The sequence below is a fragment of the Centrocercus urophasianus genome, unplaced genomic scaffold (genome assembly GCF_019232065.1).
Source record: "Centrocercus urophasianus isolate 14NV4802_14NV808 unplaced genomic scaffold, USGS_Curo_1.0 seq_21, whole genome shotgun sequence".
Classification (NCBI taxonomy): Eukaryota; Metazoa; Chordata; class Aves; order Galliformes; family Phasianidae; genus Centrocercus; species Centrocercus urophasianus.
Window position 1 is genome coordinate 9,680,108 of NW_024884767.1, and position 15,231 is coordinate 9,695,338.

At 38.7% G+C, this 15,231-nt stretch overlaps 1 protein-coding gene across 2 annotated transcripts in view; it reads left to right on the top strand.

Moving 5' to 3' along the window:
• Positions 1 to 15,231, top strand: part of SLC44A1 (solute carrier family 44 member 1) — a 76,354-nt gene that overhangs the window by 44,667 nt on the left and 16,456 nt on the right. For both annotated transcript variants that reach the window (XM_042822910.1, XM_042822911.1), the window contains exons 8-15: positions 3,174 to 3,301; positions 4,348 to 4,534; positions 5,366 to 5,531; positions 7,983 to 8,139; positions 8,398 to 8,481; positions 8,956 to 9,093; positions 11,320 to 11,556; positions 13,077 to 13,157. In XM_042822910.1, the coding sequence (XP_042678844.1) occupies positions 3,174 to 3,301; positions 4,348 to 4,534; positions 5,366 to 5,531; positions 7,983 to 8,139; positions 8,398 to 8,481; positions 8,956 to 9,093; positions 11,320 to 11,556; positions 13,077 to 13,157 (1,178 nt within the window). The remainder of the gene's footprint in view (positions 1 to 3,173; positions 3,302 to 4,347; positions 4,535 to 5,365; positions 5,532 to 7,982; positions 8,140 to 8,397; positions 8,482 to 8,955; positions 9,094 to 11,319; positions 11,557 to 13,076; positions 13,158 to 15,231) is intronic.

Sequence of the window (15,231 nt, forward strand, 5' to 3'; positions counted from 1 at the left end):
TTAAAACTGACAGTAGTTTGCCCAGCAGGATGTGATCATTAAAACCAGTTGGTATAAGCTTTTGGGATTTCAGCAAAACTTTCAATACTGTTTCTCACGGAGTTCTTCTAGACAAAATATCCAGCTTGACAAAAAGATAATACAGTGAATGAACTGACTGGCTGACAGGTTCCACTGAGAGTGTTGCAGTAAATGTAAGGTAGGGTAGGTAGGGTTCCACAGGGCTCAGAGTTCCTGTAATGTTTTTTTTTAAATGTCCTGGATTCAGGATTCAAGTGCATACTAAATAATACAGATGACACCAAATTGAGAGGAGCTGTGGAATTCCTCAAACGTAGGGAGGCCTTGCAGAGAGATCTTGACAGGTTGGTGGGCTGGCCTGTCAGCAACTGCATGAAGTTCAACAAGAGCAAGTGCTGGATTCTTCACTTGAGGTGGAGCAGCCCTGGTTATAAGTACAAGTTGAGAACAAGAGGCATAGAGCAGCCCCAGTGGAAAGGGATTGCAGGGTTCTGTCTGACAACAAGCTGAACATGAGGCAGCAGTGTGCCCTGGAGCCCAAAGGGCCAACTGTACCTCGGGGTGCAGCAGGCCCAGCGCTGCCACTGGGCAAGGGGAGCGGCTGCCCCCTCTGCTCTGTGCTGTGCAGCCTCGCCTACAGCACTGCGTGCAGGTTGGGTGCTGCAGTACAAGGACATAAAGCTATTAGCATCCGAAGGAGGGCTGTGAGGAAGGGCTATGTGTGGAGGGCAGGTGCTCAGTGCAGAGCAGAGGAGCTGAGGGCAGCCCTCAATGGTGGCTGCAGCTCCTCACAGGGAGTGAGGGGCAGCACTGAGCTCTGCTGTGTGTGACAGTGACAGGGCCGAGGGAACGGCATGGAGCTGCGTCAGGGGAGGGCAGCTGGGGGTCAGGGGAAGGGGCTGCACCAGAGGGCGGTGGGCATTGCCCCAGTGTCAGAGTTCAAAGGGCGTTTGGACAGTGCTCTGAGACATAGGGTTTGAGTTTTGGGTGGCGCTTTGTGGAGCAGGAGGTTTAATTTAATCCTTGAGTGTCCCTTCTAGCTCAGAATGTTCTGTGATTCTAGAAAGGCAGTAAGGAGGCCGTATGTAATAAGCAATGAGCAGTACAATGGGATGCGGATGTGGCCAGAACACAGACAGCTTCTTCAGAAGTGGACTGTGGGAAAACTCAAATGGTTCCCGTGACATTACCCATGCCCCCTTTTATTGAAGAAGTGGCAGCAGCACATTTTTTTGCTGTGTGAGCATTTGTGTTTGCATCTACCAATTACAGCTTCCTTGGAAGGTCCTTATGAGTCCCTTCCAACTCAAGATGTTCTATGATTCTTGGGTAACCAGACTGAATGAAAGAGCTTAATAACTTATCTTACTGTAACTTACTGTTACAATGTTCTTAAAAATTGCAGCCATCACAGAGACTGAAAAAGGACGTATTCTCTCTGAAATACACTGCTTATTCTTTATTTGATGTATGCTTATGAGATGCCAAAAGAGCACCCTCTGGTTTAGAGCTCAGTAGAGTACCTTCAGCAAAGTCAGTGTGATCTCCAGATAAGCTTATGGAGATGATTAGCAAGGAATAACAGAAAAGAATACTATGAGAGGAAAAAAAAAAAAATAACAGCTGCAAAGGTTAGTTCATTGAGAGGCTGGAATCCTGTATTTAAAAAAAATTCTAACTTGAAAGACAGGTAAAATATGCAATTGAAGTACTGGTTTAAAGGCTAGGTTTTCATAACAGTGGTTAGAAGAAGGTATCATATTGTATTGGTCTCCTGGCCTTTTGTTCTATTTAAACCACAGTACCTTTCAGTGATGTTTTTGCAGTGCCTGAAAGACAATGTCTTGATGCACATGTAGCTCTGTCATTAATCTGAGGTGCTGTTTTCAGGGTCAAGACTGTTCCTTTATTTCTCTGTAGATCTTCCCAGAGATTATAGGTTCCTCTTTTTCCCTTTGATATTTTGCATCCTTACCGAAAGTTCCCTCTTGGTTTCCCCTCCTGAATCTTTGCATACATCTTGTCATATAATTTCAGCCTTTCTTCTATTGCTCTTTCTTTCCTTTCTTCACTTTTACTTCCTCTGTTGTCTGTCTAATGATTGCTGTTACCTAACTCCTAGAGTTTCCTATGAATTAGTTGCATCACACACTTTCACTCTAAAACATAAAAAGCTGTAGATCTTTTAAGCGGGCACAGTGGGATGAGATTCTGGAAAGAGTGTATCAAATTGAGAAGACAGAAACGGAGGAGAATTGAGCATTTCTCCATCCTTTGAAGTGAAAGGTCTTGCACCTGGCTTACGATAACCCTCCACTGTCACTACGAGCTGGAGGATGTAAAGACAGCACACGGTCCTGCTGAAGAGGACTTGGGGGTAGAGTTGGGTGGCAGCTGGACGTGAGCCAGCAGTGTGCCCTTGCAGCCTAGAAAGCCAGCTGTATCCTGGGCTGTTCCAAAAGAAGTGTGGTCACCAAAGCAAGAGAGTGGTCCTGCCCCTCTGCTGTGATGAGACCTCACCTGGAGTACTGGATCCAAATGTGCAGTCCTTAGTACAGGTGAGACATGGACCTGTTGGAATACATCCAGGGGAGGGCCACAAGAAATGATCCGAGAGATGGATCTCCTCCTCTACAAGAACAGGCTGAATCTATTCAGCACAAAGAAGAGAAGGCTCTGAAGAGACTAGGTAGCAGCCTTTCAGTATCAAATGGGAGACTGTAAGAAAGAAGGGGACAGGCTCTTCATCAGGATGTGCGGTGACAGGACAAGGAGAACTGGTTTCAAATGAAAAGGGGAGATTCAGACTGGATATAAAGAAGAAGTTATTTATGGTAAGACTGATAAGACACTGGTGTAAGTTGTCCAGAGAGGTGGTGGATGCTCTGTCGTCCCTGGAGACATTCAAGTTCAGGCTGAATGGGGCTCTGAGAAAGTGATCTAGCTGTGGATTATCTTAAAGGATCTCTTCCAATTCATAGGATTCTGTGATTCTACAGATTCGTATTGGGTTATCCATTTGTTTCATTGAATCTTCTGTTTCAGACCAGACTTGAAAAAATAAACTTCTTAGTTGCTTTGGTACTAGATGTGACTGTGTCACAGAAAGAACATCTTTAATGTGACTTCTGTTTTTCTCTTCTAAAACACAGGTGGAACAGGAGTCCTGTGGTGGCTCTATGCTAAAGAACGAATGTCTGCCAGTGCTGTTGATACTCAAATAGCCAAAGAAAATCGTCAGGCTCTCCTGATCTATGCTATTTCAGCTACTGTCTTCACGGTATGTTTTTCTAGTTATCAAATGATTTTCTTGTCTGACCTTTCTGTTTGTTTATTCAGGTGTGAGGTTTATATCTCGTAGTAGAAATAAACATTTAAAGCTTGCAAGTTCTGCTGTAATGTCTTTTTTTCCTTCTTAGCATTGTTCTGTAATATGTTCTTGTATCAGGAGGGAGCTCTTAACTCTGCATCTGTTCTGTTGTACTCTAAGATGTCCACAGAGACCTCCCATGAATATGAACCTCCCAATCCAGTTTCACTTATAAGATTTTTGTTAGGCTCCCAGTTCAGAGGTACTTTGCAATTTCAGTTTATTTAAAAGTCTGCTCATATTTCTGAAATCACTTGTTCCCAAATTTCTTCCACTTACACAAGGATCTTTTTGAAAGTGCTGGCACAAGCTGCCCAGTGAAGTTGTGGATGTCCCATCCCTTGAGGTACTCAAAGCCACCAGGTTGGATGGGGCCCTGATCAGTATTATCTAGTGCCTGATTTAGTAGTTTGTAACCCTGCCTATGGAAGAGGGGTTGGAACTAGATGATCTTTAAGGTCCCTTCCAACCCAAGCCATTCTGTGATTCTGAAATATTAACACTACTAAACCAGTGTGTGTTCTCTCAGGCATGTTATTCACTCAGAATCATTGACCTCACAACTAAAAATTGTCGATGTTTGACTAACTTACATGACAAGTCCACCATACAGTGTCCAAAAATGAATGTTAAATTGTTTTCTTTGTTAAATCTTCCAATCTTGCTAAATTCATTGCTATAACAGCGTAACTGAGGGTGAAATCTGGCATACTCTTGTAAGCCTGTAGCTTATGATGATTCCAAAGAAATAATTTGAGATTAGAATTCCCTAAATATGTAATTTGGAAAATGATTTCTCACCAAAAGAAGCTGATCCAGACTTTACATTTTGATCTTGTGCTCGCAAAATAGAACATATGTTAATTTTCTTTGTTTAAATATCCCAACTGTGCAAAGTATTTGCTTGCTTATTTTTGAGTTCTCTAAAATGTGATTTGTAAAACTTCTTCTTCTAGGTTATCTTGCTTTTGATAATGTTAATTATGCGCAAACGAGTAGCTCTCACAATTGCCTTGTTCCATGTGGCCGGCAAGGTCTTTATTCACCTGCCACTGCTAGTCTTCCAGCCATTTTGGACATTCTTTGTGCTTATCCTCTTCTGGACGTATTGGACCACAGTCCTACTTTTCCTTGGTACTACAGGTAAACAGCTCCCAGGCTTATTTTGAAAAACATACTATATTTAAGCCAGCTTTCATATGTTTTGAAGAGATGGTAATGTAAGGGCCATTGCATGCATTTGCTGTCTCCAAAACGTAAGCACACTGGAAGTGTTAGTATTTTCCAGATTATTAGTGAAATATTCTTAGATTTTTCTTCTGTTTGTACATGTTATTCTGAGAGAAGCTAGTGTACTCTGAATTTCTGCCTATTGTAAGAGCATAGACGAGATCTTTGTTTGTGATATGGTCTTGTCAAGAGCTCCTAGAATTAGTCAGTCTTAGAGGTTCAAGTCTTAGTTACTTCAGTAGAGAAGCTTAGCAAATGCTTTTAAAATGGAAGATGCTTGTTTTAGTTTGCAGTGAATTGTGGACAGTAAAGGCAATAATTCATCACCAAAACTGTAGAATTTGAAAATTACTGCTAATCCAAGTGTGTCAGTGTTTCAGATCATAGAGCTATTTCTGTAATGGTCACTGTGTAAATTATATCAAGAATAAAACAGACAAATCAAGAACAAAAATATAATAAAATTATTTTTATTGGTACTTGGTAGGTCTGGTTGGTCTTGGAAGTTTTCACTGTGTGCCTAAATGAAAAAATAATAATGTTGTAGCATTTTGAATATTATGCATATTATCAACGTTAGTGTATTTTTTCAACTGCTGTTATACTGATTGTCTCAAAAGGTATGTCTTTTTTATGAACTGTTTTCCTAAATCTGACACCTAGTAGCATGAGTAGAATTTAGGGTGGCTCCTCTCCGAATGGTTATGAACAGCTAATTACTGATTCTTTCTTCTTAATTTCTAGGTAATCCTGTCCCAAATGAAGAAGGATTTGTTGAGTTTCGGATGACAGGCCCCCTGAAGTACATGTGGTGGTACCATGTAGTAGGACTCATCTGGATCAGTGAGTTTATCCTAGCCTGTCAGCAGATGACAGTAGCAGGAGCTGTTGTCACGTACTATTTCACAAGGTAAGGATAAACTTAGCTTTATTGTGAGCAGCCTAGAAACGCAATTAAGAGAAATAATGAAAGAGAGAGCTTTTGGGGAGAACACTTCCTGCCTGCCTGAAAGCTGGAGGGTGGTTGAATTGTATTAACCTGTTTTATATCATGTGAAGTTTTATAATAACATGTTTTGCTGGTTATGGATGATATTCTGGTGTTTAGGATTATCTACCTTGCAACACGTGCACATTGTGAAAACATGGGTGATGGACTAGCAGAAAAGAATGTGCCTAGAAGGCTATCTTTAGTACTAATACTATTGCTCATAAGCTCAGTAGAGACTGAAAAGCTACTGGCAGCATTTTGTTGTTATTATTTTTAATTGCAAAATAATGGCCTTTAAAATGGCTTTCATTAGTCTTTCTTACTTCAGATTGCTCAGGGTATTAATAGATTCATTATTTACATGTAGATGCTCACAAAATTATGTACAAATATTAAAGTGATGCTAAATATGTATGCGTTAAAACTCCTTATTTCACTGCGTGTCCTCAGCTGGGTATTAGAACATTACCCTGGCTATTCTGCATGTATCTGCTGGCTGCTCAAGAAAGCAATAGTAATGCTTAGTAGTGCTTAAGCAGTGTTTTTTAACAATCTTCAGGCATTAGAATTTGGTTTCACAGAGATAAGACTAATTTCATAATCACAGGCTTGTCCAGATAATTTCATCCTAGCTTTAGAGTTTTGTCTTTCGTGTTTGAAGACTTTTCTGAAGTTAAGGGTGCTCAAAATGTACACAAAATAAGTGAACATTTTCTTGTTTAAGCCATTTAGGATCCATTTTTTTTTCCCTGGAAACCAAACCAGCAACAGAAAACAAACAAACAAACAAAAAAACAAAAAAAAACCAACCTGATATCAGATGTGTTATTAGTATTTCATGAGAAAAAAATGGTATTGCAACAATCTGAAGTACTGTGTTTTGGTATGTGGAGCAGAACTGTTGCAATATTTTTGTTAAGGAAAAGAGTCAACGATTCTAATTATCTGTTTATCACTTTTGTAAAAGTAAAATAGAAAAATGCACATCATTATTCAGGAATGAACCTTCACATTTTCTTGGTCTTCTCAAGACAATATAATGCAGGTTCTTTGGCTAAAGAGCAGCATGAATAAAGGGTGTTGACACAGTATTTAGCAGTATTGATTTAATTAAGCAAACTTTTCATGTGAAGGATATGATTAAGAAAAACTGTAAGGGATATCCATCAACCCTACTTTATTCTTGTGATATGCTATGAAAAGTCTAATTTTTATTTTAATGGGTTTTCAAATAATCATACAGATATCGTTTGAAGTGCATAATCACAAATGTTTAGTTTGTCTTTTTTTAGTTGTGACTGTTACCTGAACTACATTTGATTTCTTATCTGCCCTAGTCTCTTTAAAATATATCAAATGTAAGGCAAGTAAATTAATTTACTGTGGTGACAGAGACTATACTTATTAATGATGATGTCCTCCAGTATACCAGTGAAATACATCTGAGAAGTTGTTATCGGATGCTGCAGGGTTGTAAAAAGTAAAGAACTATGAATGTACAGAGTAAAGTTTTACACTGATGCAGGTTAACAATGCTTGTGTTTCATTTCCTTTGTTGATTAATGTATTTGCCCTCACCTGAAAGTGTATGATTTTACTTTCAAGTGAAACTGTCATTCCTTAATAGGAATTTTAATTTCAGATAGCAATTATCAATTGTTCCATACTATTAGTCTTTCTTGAATTTTGAAGTATAATTCTAAATTGAAAAATGACTTGGTATTAAGTAAAGGGCATGAAGATATTTCCACAGCAAATGTATATGGAGGAATGTTTTAGATATGTTTGCTATTCATTCACCTTAGCAGGAAAGAGTTCTTGCAACTCGGGCAACGGTAGATCTCAACATCGTATGTGATAGAGTCATCATTCAGTTACATTTGCTTGACAAGGAGATAGTGATCTGGTTGCCTACGTGTAGGGCTCAGGCCTTAAATTTCATGTGATTGTGTCCAAAGGGGGATTTGACTTCCCTCACCTGAGCTCTAAACGTTATTTGGGAGAAAATATAGGGAAAACCTGTTTAGTTATTAACGTTTCATGTTGAAGTTGCACAGAAGTTATTTTCATATGATGAAGACTATTTCTTGACCTTTTTGAATGAAGCTTGCATGAAAATAGTTTTCTCTCGAGATGGGAACTCTTTGTTTTTTTAATGCGTGGTTACTTGAGGATATGATAGGTAAATTAGACATCCAAAATTGTGACTTGCACAAACTATCCGTGTTTTATGTGGAGTGAACAATATACAGTCACAACTAGAAGGTGGGTAATTCCTTTTGCAGCCAGCCTGTTGGGAATTGGTAGCAGTTCTGTAGGATGACATTAAATGCATGTTGATTATTCTATGTCGTTCTCTCTTTTCAACAGGGAGAAAAGGAATCTGCCATTTGCTCCTATCCTGGCGTCTGTTAACCGCCTTGTCTGTTACCATCTAGGAACAGTTGCAAAGGGGTCTTTCATTATCACATTAGTGAAGATACCACGAATGATTCTTATGTATATTCATACACAACTCAAAGGAAAAGTAAGAGAAATAGATTCCATATCCTTTCTGAAACTCAAAGCCAGATGTGCTTGCAGATAATTTAGTTAAACTTATTGTGGAGGCTGAAAGTGTAATTTTGAAATATTTGGTCTTTCAAGGACCATAAGACTGAGAGTAACTGCTTGAGTTAACAAGTTAATTATGAGTTACTTGAAACATGAAGTAATATTATTTTCTTAAGATCTGCTCTTTTTACTGCCTTTTTACTTTGCTTACCTACATTTTGTGCTTTCCTAGGAAAATGCTTGTGCTCGCTGTATGCTTAAAGCCTGCATCTGCTGTCTTTGGTGTCTAGAAAAGTGCCTGACCTATTTAAATCAGGTAAGATTTTCAGTATTCAAGTTTTATGTAAAGTAATGATGATTTATGTGATTTGTAGAATATAATATTAGGCTGACACATAATGTGTTGTACTTTGAAGCTGAACTGGACAATGGTACTTAAATCTTGTCTTTGTTACTGAAATTAAAATACAAGGATTACATTAGTCTTTGTTTACATTGCAAAGGTGAAAGCCAGTATTGATCTTTGCAAAGTTTGTATATCTTTGCATTAGATCAGATGGATTTATTTAGAGGTTGGAGGTGACCCTCTCTAAGTCCTCTGTAAGGCTACATCTGATTTTAAAAATGTTTGCTATGACAAGGGACTGAACCTTTTTTGGGTTTAATATTTCATGTTTACATGATTGAAAAGCATTCAATTTTCCCCATTTTCCCAATTTTTTTTACTCCTTCTCCTATTCCCCTTTTGAAAGATCTTTCATTAAGTAAATCTTCTCTTTCTTCTTCCCAGAATGCATACACAGCCACAGCTATCAACAGCACCAACTTCTGCACCTCAGCAAAGGATGCCTTTGTTATTCTAGTGGAGAATGCTTTGCGAGTGGCTGCCATAAACACTGTTGGGGATTTTATGCTGTTCCTTGGAAAGGTATGTCTTGGCAAGCTTTCCTTAGCATTGACTCATACCTCAGATAGAAAGTGTTTTAAAATTCCTTTTTTTTACTTCTCACTTCATTGCATCTACACCATGTACAGAAGGAGCTGTCCTAAATTAGGGTAGGTAAGCAGATGATATGCTTAGGTCAAGTAGAAATAGCTGAATTATGAGCTTTTGCATGAATACATTTTTAGGGAGTCAGGCGAAGTGTGGCCAGAAATTCTGAGGATGTGTGTGTTTTTGTAGTTAGAAATGTGAAATCTTAAGGAAATGGGGCATTTCTTCTGAATTCTGCTCTTCTGGTTTTTTGAAAGTTGGCACTTTGTCGATCGCCATTTTTGACAAAAGTGCACTGGAAGGCAGTATGGGAGTATGCAATTAAGAACTGTTAGTTTAAGCAACGAAGTTACTTGTGCTCTGAGAAATGAAGTAGACTAGAATAATTCCTGTGATCAGTCAGTCTTTTGTCTCTCTAGGAACTCCCCTGTACTTGGTGCTTGTCAGACCATACCTGAAGTAGCATGTTTAGTTTGGGTCCCCCTGTACAAGAGGGGCATTGAGGCTCTGAAGCATGTCCAGAGAAGAGCAATGAAGTGTCTGAAGGCCATGTCTCAGGAGAATTAGTTGAGGGAACTGGGATTGTTTAAATTGGAGAAGAGGAGGCTTCTGGGAGACATTAATGCTCTGTGCAGTGATTTGAAAGGAGATTGTAGAGAGGTGGAAGTCAGCTTCTTCACCCAGATAACAGAATCCTGATAAGAAGGAATGGCCTTCAGTTTTGCCATGGAAGATGCAGGTTGAGTATTATGAAAAACTTCTCAGAAAGAATGGGGAGGTGTTTGAACACGCTGCATAGGGAGGTGTTGGAATCACTTTCTCTTGAGGTATTCAAGACCATGTAGGTGTGGCACTAATGAGCATGATTTAGTGTGTGTAATGGTGATGGGTTGATGGTTGGACTTGATGTGGGACGTATTTTCCAACCTGAACGATTTTGTGATAGAGATCTGTAATCCAGTAAATTACTAGCTTTCTGAGGATTTAATTACTGATAGTTTTATAGCAAATAACTGCCATTATTTACTAGAATTTGATACTTGTCCACTTAAATCACCTGACATTTTCCCACTAGTTGAACTGTTTTCCTTATTACAATTCTTCTTCTTCTGTTAAATCAGACTTCAGCGCACTGAGCTTTAATCCAGTAACTAAATCAATGAGATGTGTGGAGAAGTAAATATACAATGAAAATATAAATGCTCTAGGAATCATAAAATACATAATGCAGTTTTGTGGAGGAGTCTGAAATGTGTTAGAGAACATCTCCTGTAAAGGATCTCTTTTAAGATTATTAAAGAAATACACCAGTAACAGAAATGTTGAAATGAACAGTGCAGTTTGTTAAAAATAGTATCAACTGAACAGTGCTAGGTTTCCACTCCATCTCCTCTACAATCCAGCCCTGTGTTTTCATGATACAGTTAAGCTGACTTATTCTTCAGTTTGAGTTTCAGCTGCAGTTCGTAATAAAAGGTTCATAAATGTTAAAAATGTTGAGTATCCACAACAGTTGTTATTCTGAAAGATGAAGCTGATACCTAAGGAAATACCTCCGTAGTTTTACAGAAACATATGATGCACATTTTGTACAGTAAAACCATTCTAATCTGACCTATAGTCAAATCTGATCATTTCCAATTCTAATCTCCTTTCTCTGTATGGAGTCAAGTCAGTAAAGACAAACTTGGAAGATGTTTTGGCTAAGTTAATTCCTACAGCAAAGTAAAAACCATGCCATTGCCCCAAGCTTCACCCCCCCCAAGACAAACAAACCAAAACCAGGCACAGTTGCACCTATGTTGTTCTGTAACATCTGGTTCTGTCTTTTATTAATAATTTTAAGAGTAATGTTCTTTTGTTGTAAGAATATTCTGTAATACTAGAACTATTACCAGTTGGATATAAATGTAATTGGACCTGAAAAATACCTTGTGTATTGAAGGATGTGTTTGAAACTATTTTGATTTTCATTTGCTGGGCTAACAAATAAAACGTCATTTCTATTCAGAGAGGTGGGGAGTCAATGGTCTAAAGATGCTATCATTGCTAGCATCTGCAACCTCTAGTTATAGGATTGGCAAAGCAAGGAAAGCGTAACTTGAACTATGACAATAGTAATGATAAAAGCCTTTTGATGATTTATGTTTTCCACTTCAGGTCCTGATTGTCTGCAGTACAGGTTTGGCCGGGATTATGTTGCTGAATTATCAACGAGATTACACTACCTGGGTGCTGCCTCTCATAATTGTCTGCCTCTTTGCGTTCCTGGTTGCTCACTGCTTCCTTTCCATTTATGAAATGGTTGTTGATGTCCTTTTCTTATGTTTTGCCATCGATACAAAATACAATGATGGAAGCCCTGGGAGGGAATTCTACATGGACAAAGTTCTCATGGTAAGTTCACATAGCTCTCTGAGTCAAAGCGTATAGTTCCATAAGGTGGATGTCTTGAGAGTGCAATGAATGCACTAGCTGGGTATAATTTTATTTATTTATTTTTTTTTAATTTAGGTTACCTCACTGTCTTATTCATGACTTGATCAGCCAGGAGTGCTGTGATGCGCATTAGATAAGTAGTAAGGCCTCCCTGATTTGCAGTTATCAATGCTGACTTAAACTTGCCATCAGCTAGATGAGCAGCCCTCATACAGAATCATACCTTTGGGTATCATTTCTTGTAAATGATGCAGTGCAGAAGAGAAGGCAGCAAAACAGTATGGAAAGATTTGCTAGTTGTTCTTTCCTAAAAAGGACCTCCCTTGTGACGTGGAAGAAAATAAACATCAGAATATTCTACCTCACGTACAGTTAGTAACCACATTGAAGTTTTTCTTTTCAAATGGACAGCAACTTGAAATATGTCGTGCATAAAAGCTACTGGTTTTATGTTCTGTGCAGGAGCCTAGATTCTATGTCAAGACCCTTTGCACAGTTCAGTTTTTGTTGTTCTGTCTTATTCCCTGTTCAGTCTACCTGGAGAATGAGACACAAAAATTCTGCCCCTCAAATTGTTCAGTTTGTTGATGAGTAGATGATTTACTTCTTGGTAATGTTTTACCACTTTAAGTGGCCCTTTTCACACCCAGATGTAGGCTGACACTTGTGGTTGAGGATGAGGATCACTTGAGGATGACACTTGTGATTTCTTAGTGTAATTTTTTTTCTGACTAACTTGTTGGAAAGTTGTGCCAAGAATTTAACATTAATTGCTGGCAAAACACTACAGAATTTAGGGTATATGGTAAAAGGGAGTGCTATCTGATGACTTGCATTTTAGTACAGAGCAGTAAAATGCAGCATGCTGTCTAAGAAGACAGCGAAGATCAATCACAAAAACATTGCAGTTTTCGCTAGTCAGCAGTTGGTATCACAAAGTGCTAGTAGTGAAAGTTTACTGAAATTTGATACTGAGTGCTTGCCTTTAAGAGGAGAAAATAGATGAAAAGCACCTCAGTTCATCTTTGAGTAAGTAGTTTTGATTGGGGAAAATTTAAAGAATGTGCTTTCAGGGAAGTCAGGAAAATAAACAAGACTTCACAAGTAATTATCTCCAAGTCCTTCTCTTTAATGGTGTTCTGCCATTGCACTTAATTCTTAGGACAGGATTTAGTAACTGCAATTTAGTTTTGTGACAATTGCCCTCCTACCTTCCTTCCCCCAAAAAAGGGGAACTTTGTGGACATTACAGAAGTTGTAATGGCACCCCATGACACATGGTTGTTTCTTCAGAATTTGATGGTGGAGAACCGTGTGGTGGCTCTTTTGATATTTTATGAACAATTTTACTCCGAAGAAGTGGAAGAAGGAAGTTGCACTGACTTTTTGAGCAGTTACATCTCTGAAGTTTTGTATTTAGATTAGATATTTGAAGTCTGCTCTGAGAAAGCACTTTTCATGTTACTGCTGTTTTTCAGGAATTTGTGGAGAATAGTAGGAAATCTATGAGAGAAGCTGGCCGGGGAGGTGGAGCTGAGGGCAGAGAGCTAAAACCAATGGTAGGTGCAGATGAGGAGGTGGCCATCCTCCAAGAGTTTCACTTTTACTTCCTCTCCCTCTTTGTCTTTACTGACTGCACTTCTTCAGGAGAAGTTTTTGTTCTCTGTATCACTCAAGACGTTCTGCTTTTTCTGTTTGTGAGCTTGCCTATCACCTGGATGGCAGAGTTTTTGTCACAGCTGAGACCATCTCCTGTAAAAGTAAGATGAAAGGAACTGTGTCATATGAAACAAATGAAACAATATTGTTTCATCAGGCTTAATAGTGAATGCTGTGAGCTATACAGATAATCTTAACTTCTGAGAATTTTCAAAATAATATGACTCTGGAATTTGTTTGACTATTCTGACTTCAATCTGCTTTCCATTCTTGAAATAAGCTATTTTTGTTTTACAAACACTGTAAAAGCCTGAGGAATACTACTGAGCACATCCATTGTTGCAAAGTAGAACCAGGCATTTAAAGCTGTCACCAAATTATTTTATAGAGTGCCAAGGGATTGTGTACAGTAATTCCTTTCAACCTGCTCAAATGACATTTCTCCCAGTTGTTTGTTTTTATTGCCAACTACTTATGTTGCTTGTCTCTTTGTGTGCTCTTTCCATCTCACACTGTCAAATATGCAGACAGTGAACAGTGCATCATCTATGCTTCCGCAGCCTGTCTTACTTATGATGTGCCTATTAGGAAGGCATTGCATGTCTCAGTAGCCTGGAATAAGGAACAGCCTTACATGGTACAAGTAACAGATAGGTGGATCAGTTTGGAAGGTGGAGAACTGAGAGCATACGATGGAAAGCCAGGCTGGGCAAGGTATGACTTGTCATCATGCAGTATGACTTTGTGAAATACAGTCATCTTCAATCATTAATTTCTCAGAGGGGCCTAACTCAGTTCTTCACCAAGTGGACAGTCTGTTAATCTAATGGGATCCGAATAGGTGTATGCTAATAACTAGAATTTTTTTAGTTATATACCTGAGGCCATGTTGCATGAGCACTTTCTGACCTAGCTGGAATGAGTTCCTGCTGTAGAATTGATAGATGTGTAGCTTTGCGTGTTTTGCTATTTCATTATAGCATACCAGTTTCTAGATTTGCTTACGCCTAAATGCTTCTGTGTCTGTACATTTTAAAAACAAATTCTATGCTCGTTTACTGTTTCCTTCAGGGAGTAATTCTAGCTGTTCAGACACTTACGTTAGGATTTTCAAAGTGGTCTAACAATGAAGCTGCCATTAAAATGATTGAAAATTGGGTTTGCAGACCCTCTAGTCACATTTACAAATATTATCCTTCAAAAATTTTATGTTAATGTGAATCAGTAGTTTGAATTAGAGATTAAGTGGTTTTCTGCTTATGCTTTCCTCACTGCTTGCACAGAGCAGTACTCTGACCTGTACTTGACACCTAAAGCTTCATTATGAAAGCTTATATCCATTCCCCTCGTAAAAAGGCAAAGGAAGTACTGGCAAGTCAAGCATCTTTTTTGTTATTGTAGAAACATGACTCTAGGCAACTGAGCCTAGCAGTGATCAGAACTGCTGGAGAAGATGCTGAGCTCTTGAGTGTCATGTGCTGAATTACTCCCATTTCTGGTGCTCATTTGATAGTCTTGTTTGGAATGGATGGGGCCTTGTTTTCTCAAGAGGTACCCGTGTTGGGGTGTTAAACCCAGATGAATAAGATAAATATTAAGTCCCAACTTCCTGACAAGGGCTGTGCACAGCATAGGTAGTGGCAGTTATTACATCTGGGAAGTCTCTGAGACCTTGCACCAAAGCACCGATAAAGGTTTCAGATATGTCGGATTAGGATCATTAATAGGTCTGTTCTGTAACTGTAGTACCTGTAGCCCCAAAATTGGATGTTTCAAAATCAGATTAATTTTTCTTCAAAACAAACAAAAAAAATTCTAACAAATAATCTTCAGTATTTTGCCTCAGTTTTCTCGAAATGGTTACTTTCTAGGTGTGACAGTTCTAAAAGTGGAGCACCCTAAATGCGTTTGTATTTTAGATAGATAGATACCAGAGGTGAGGAAACATTTAGAACATTTGGTCTCCAAAGAGAC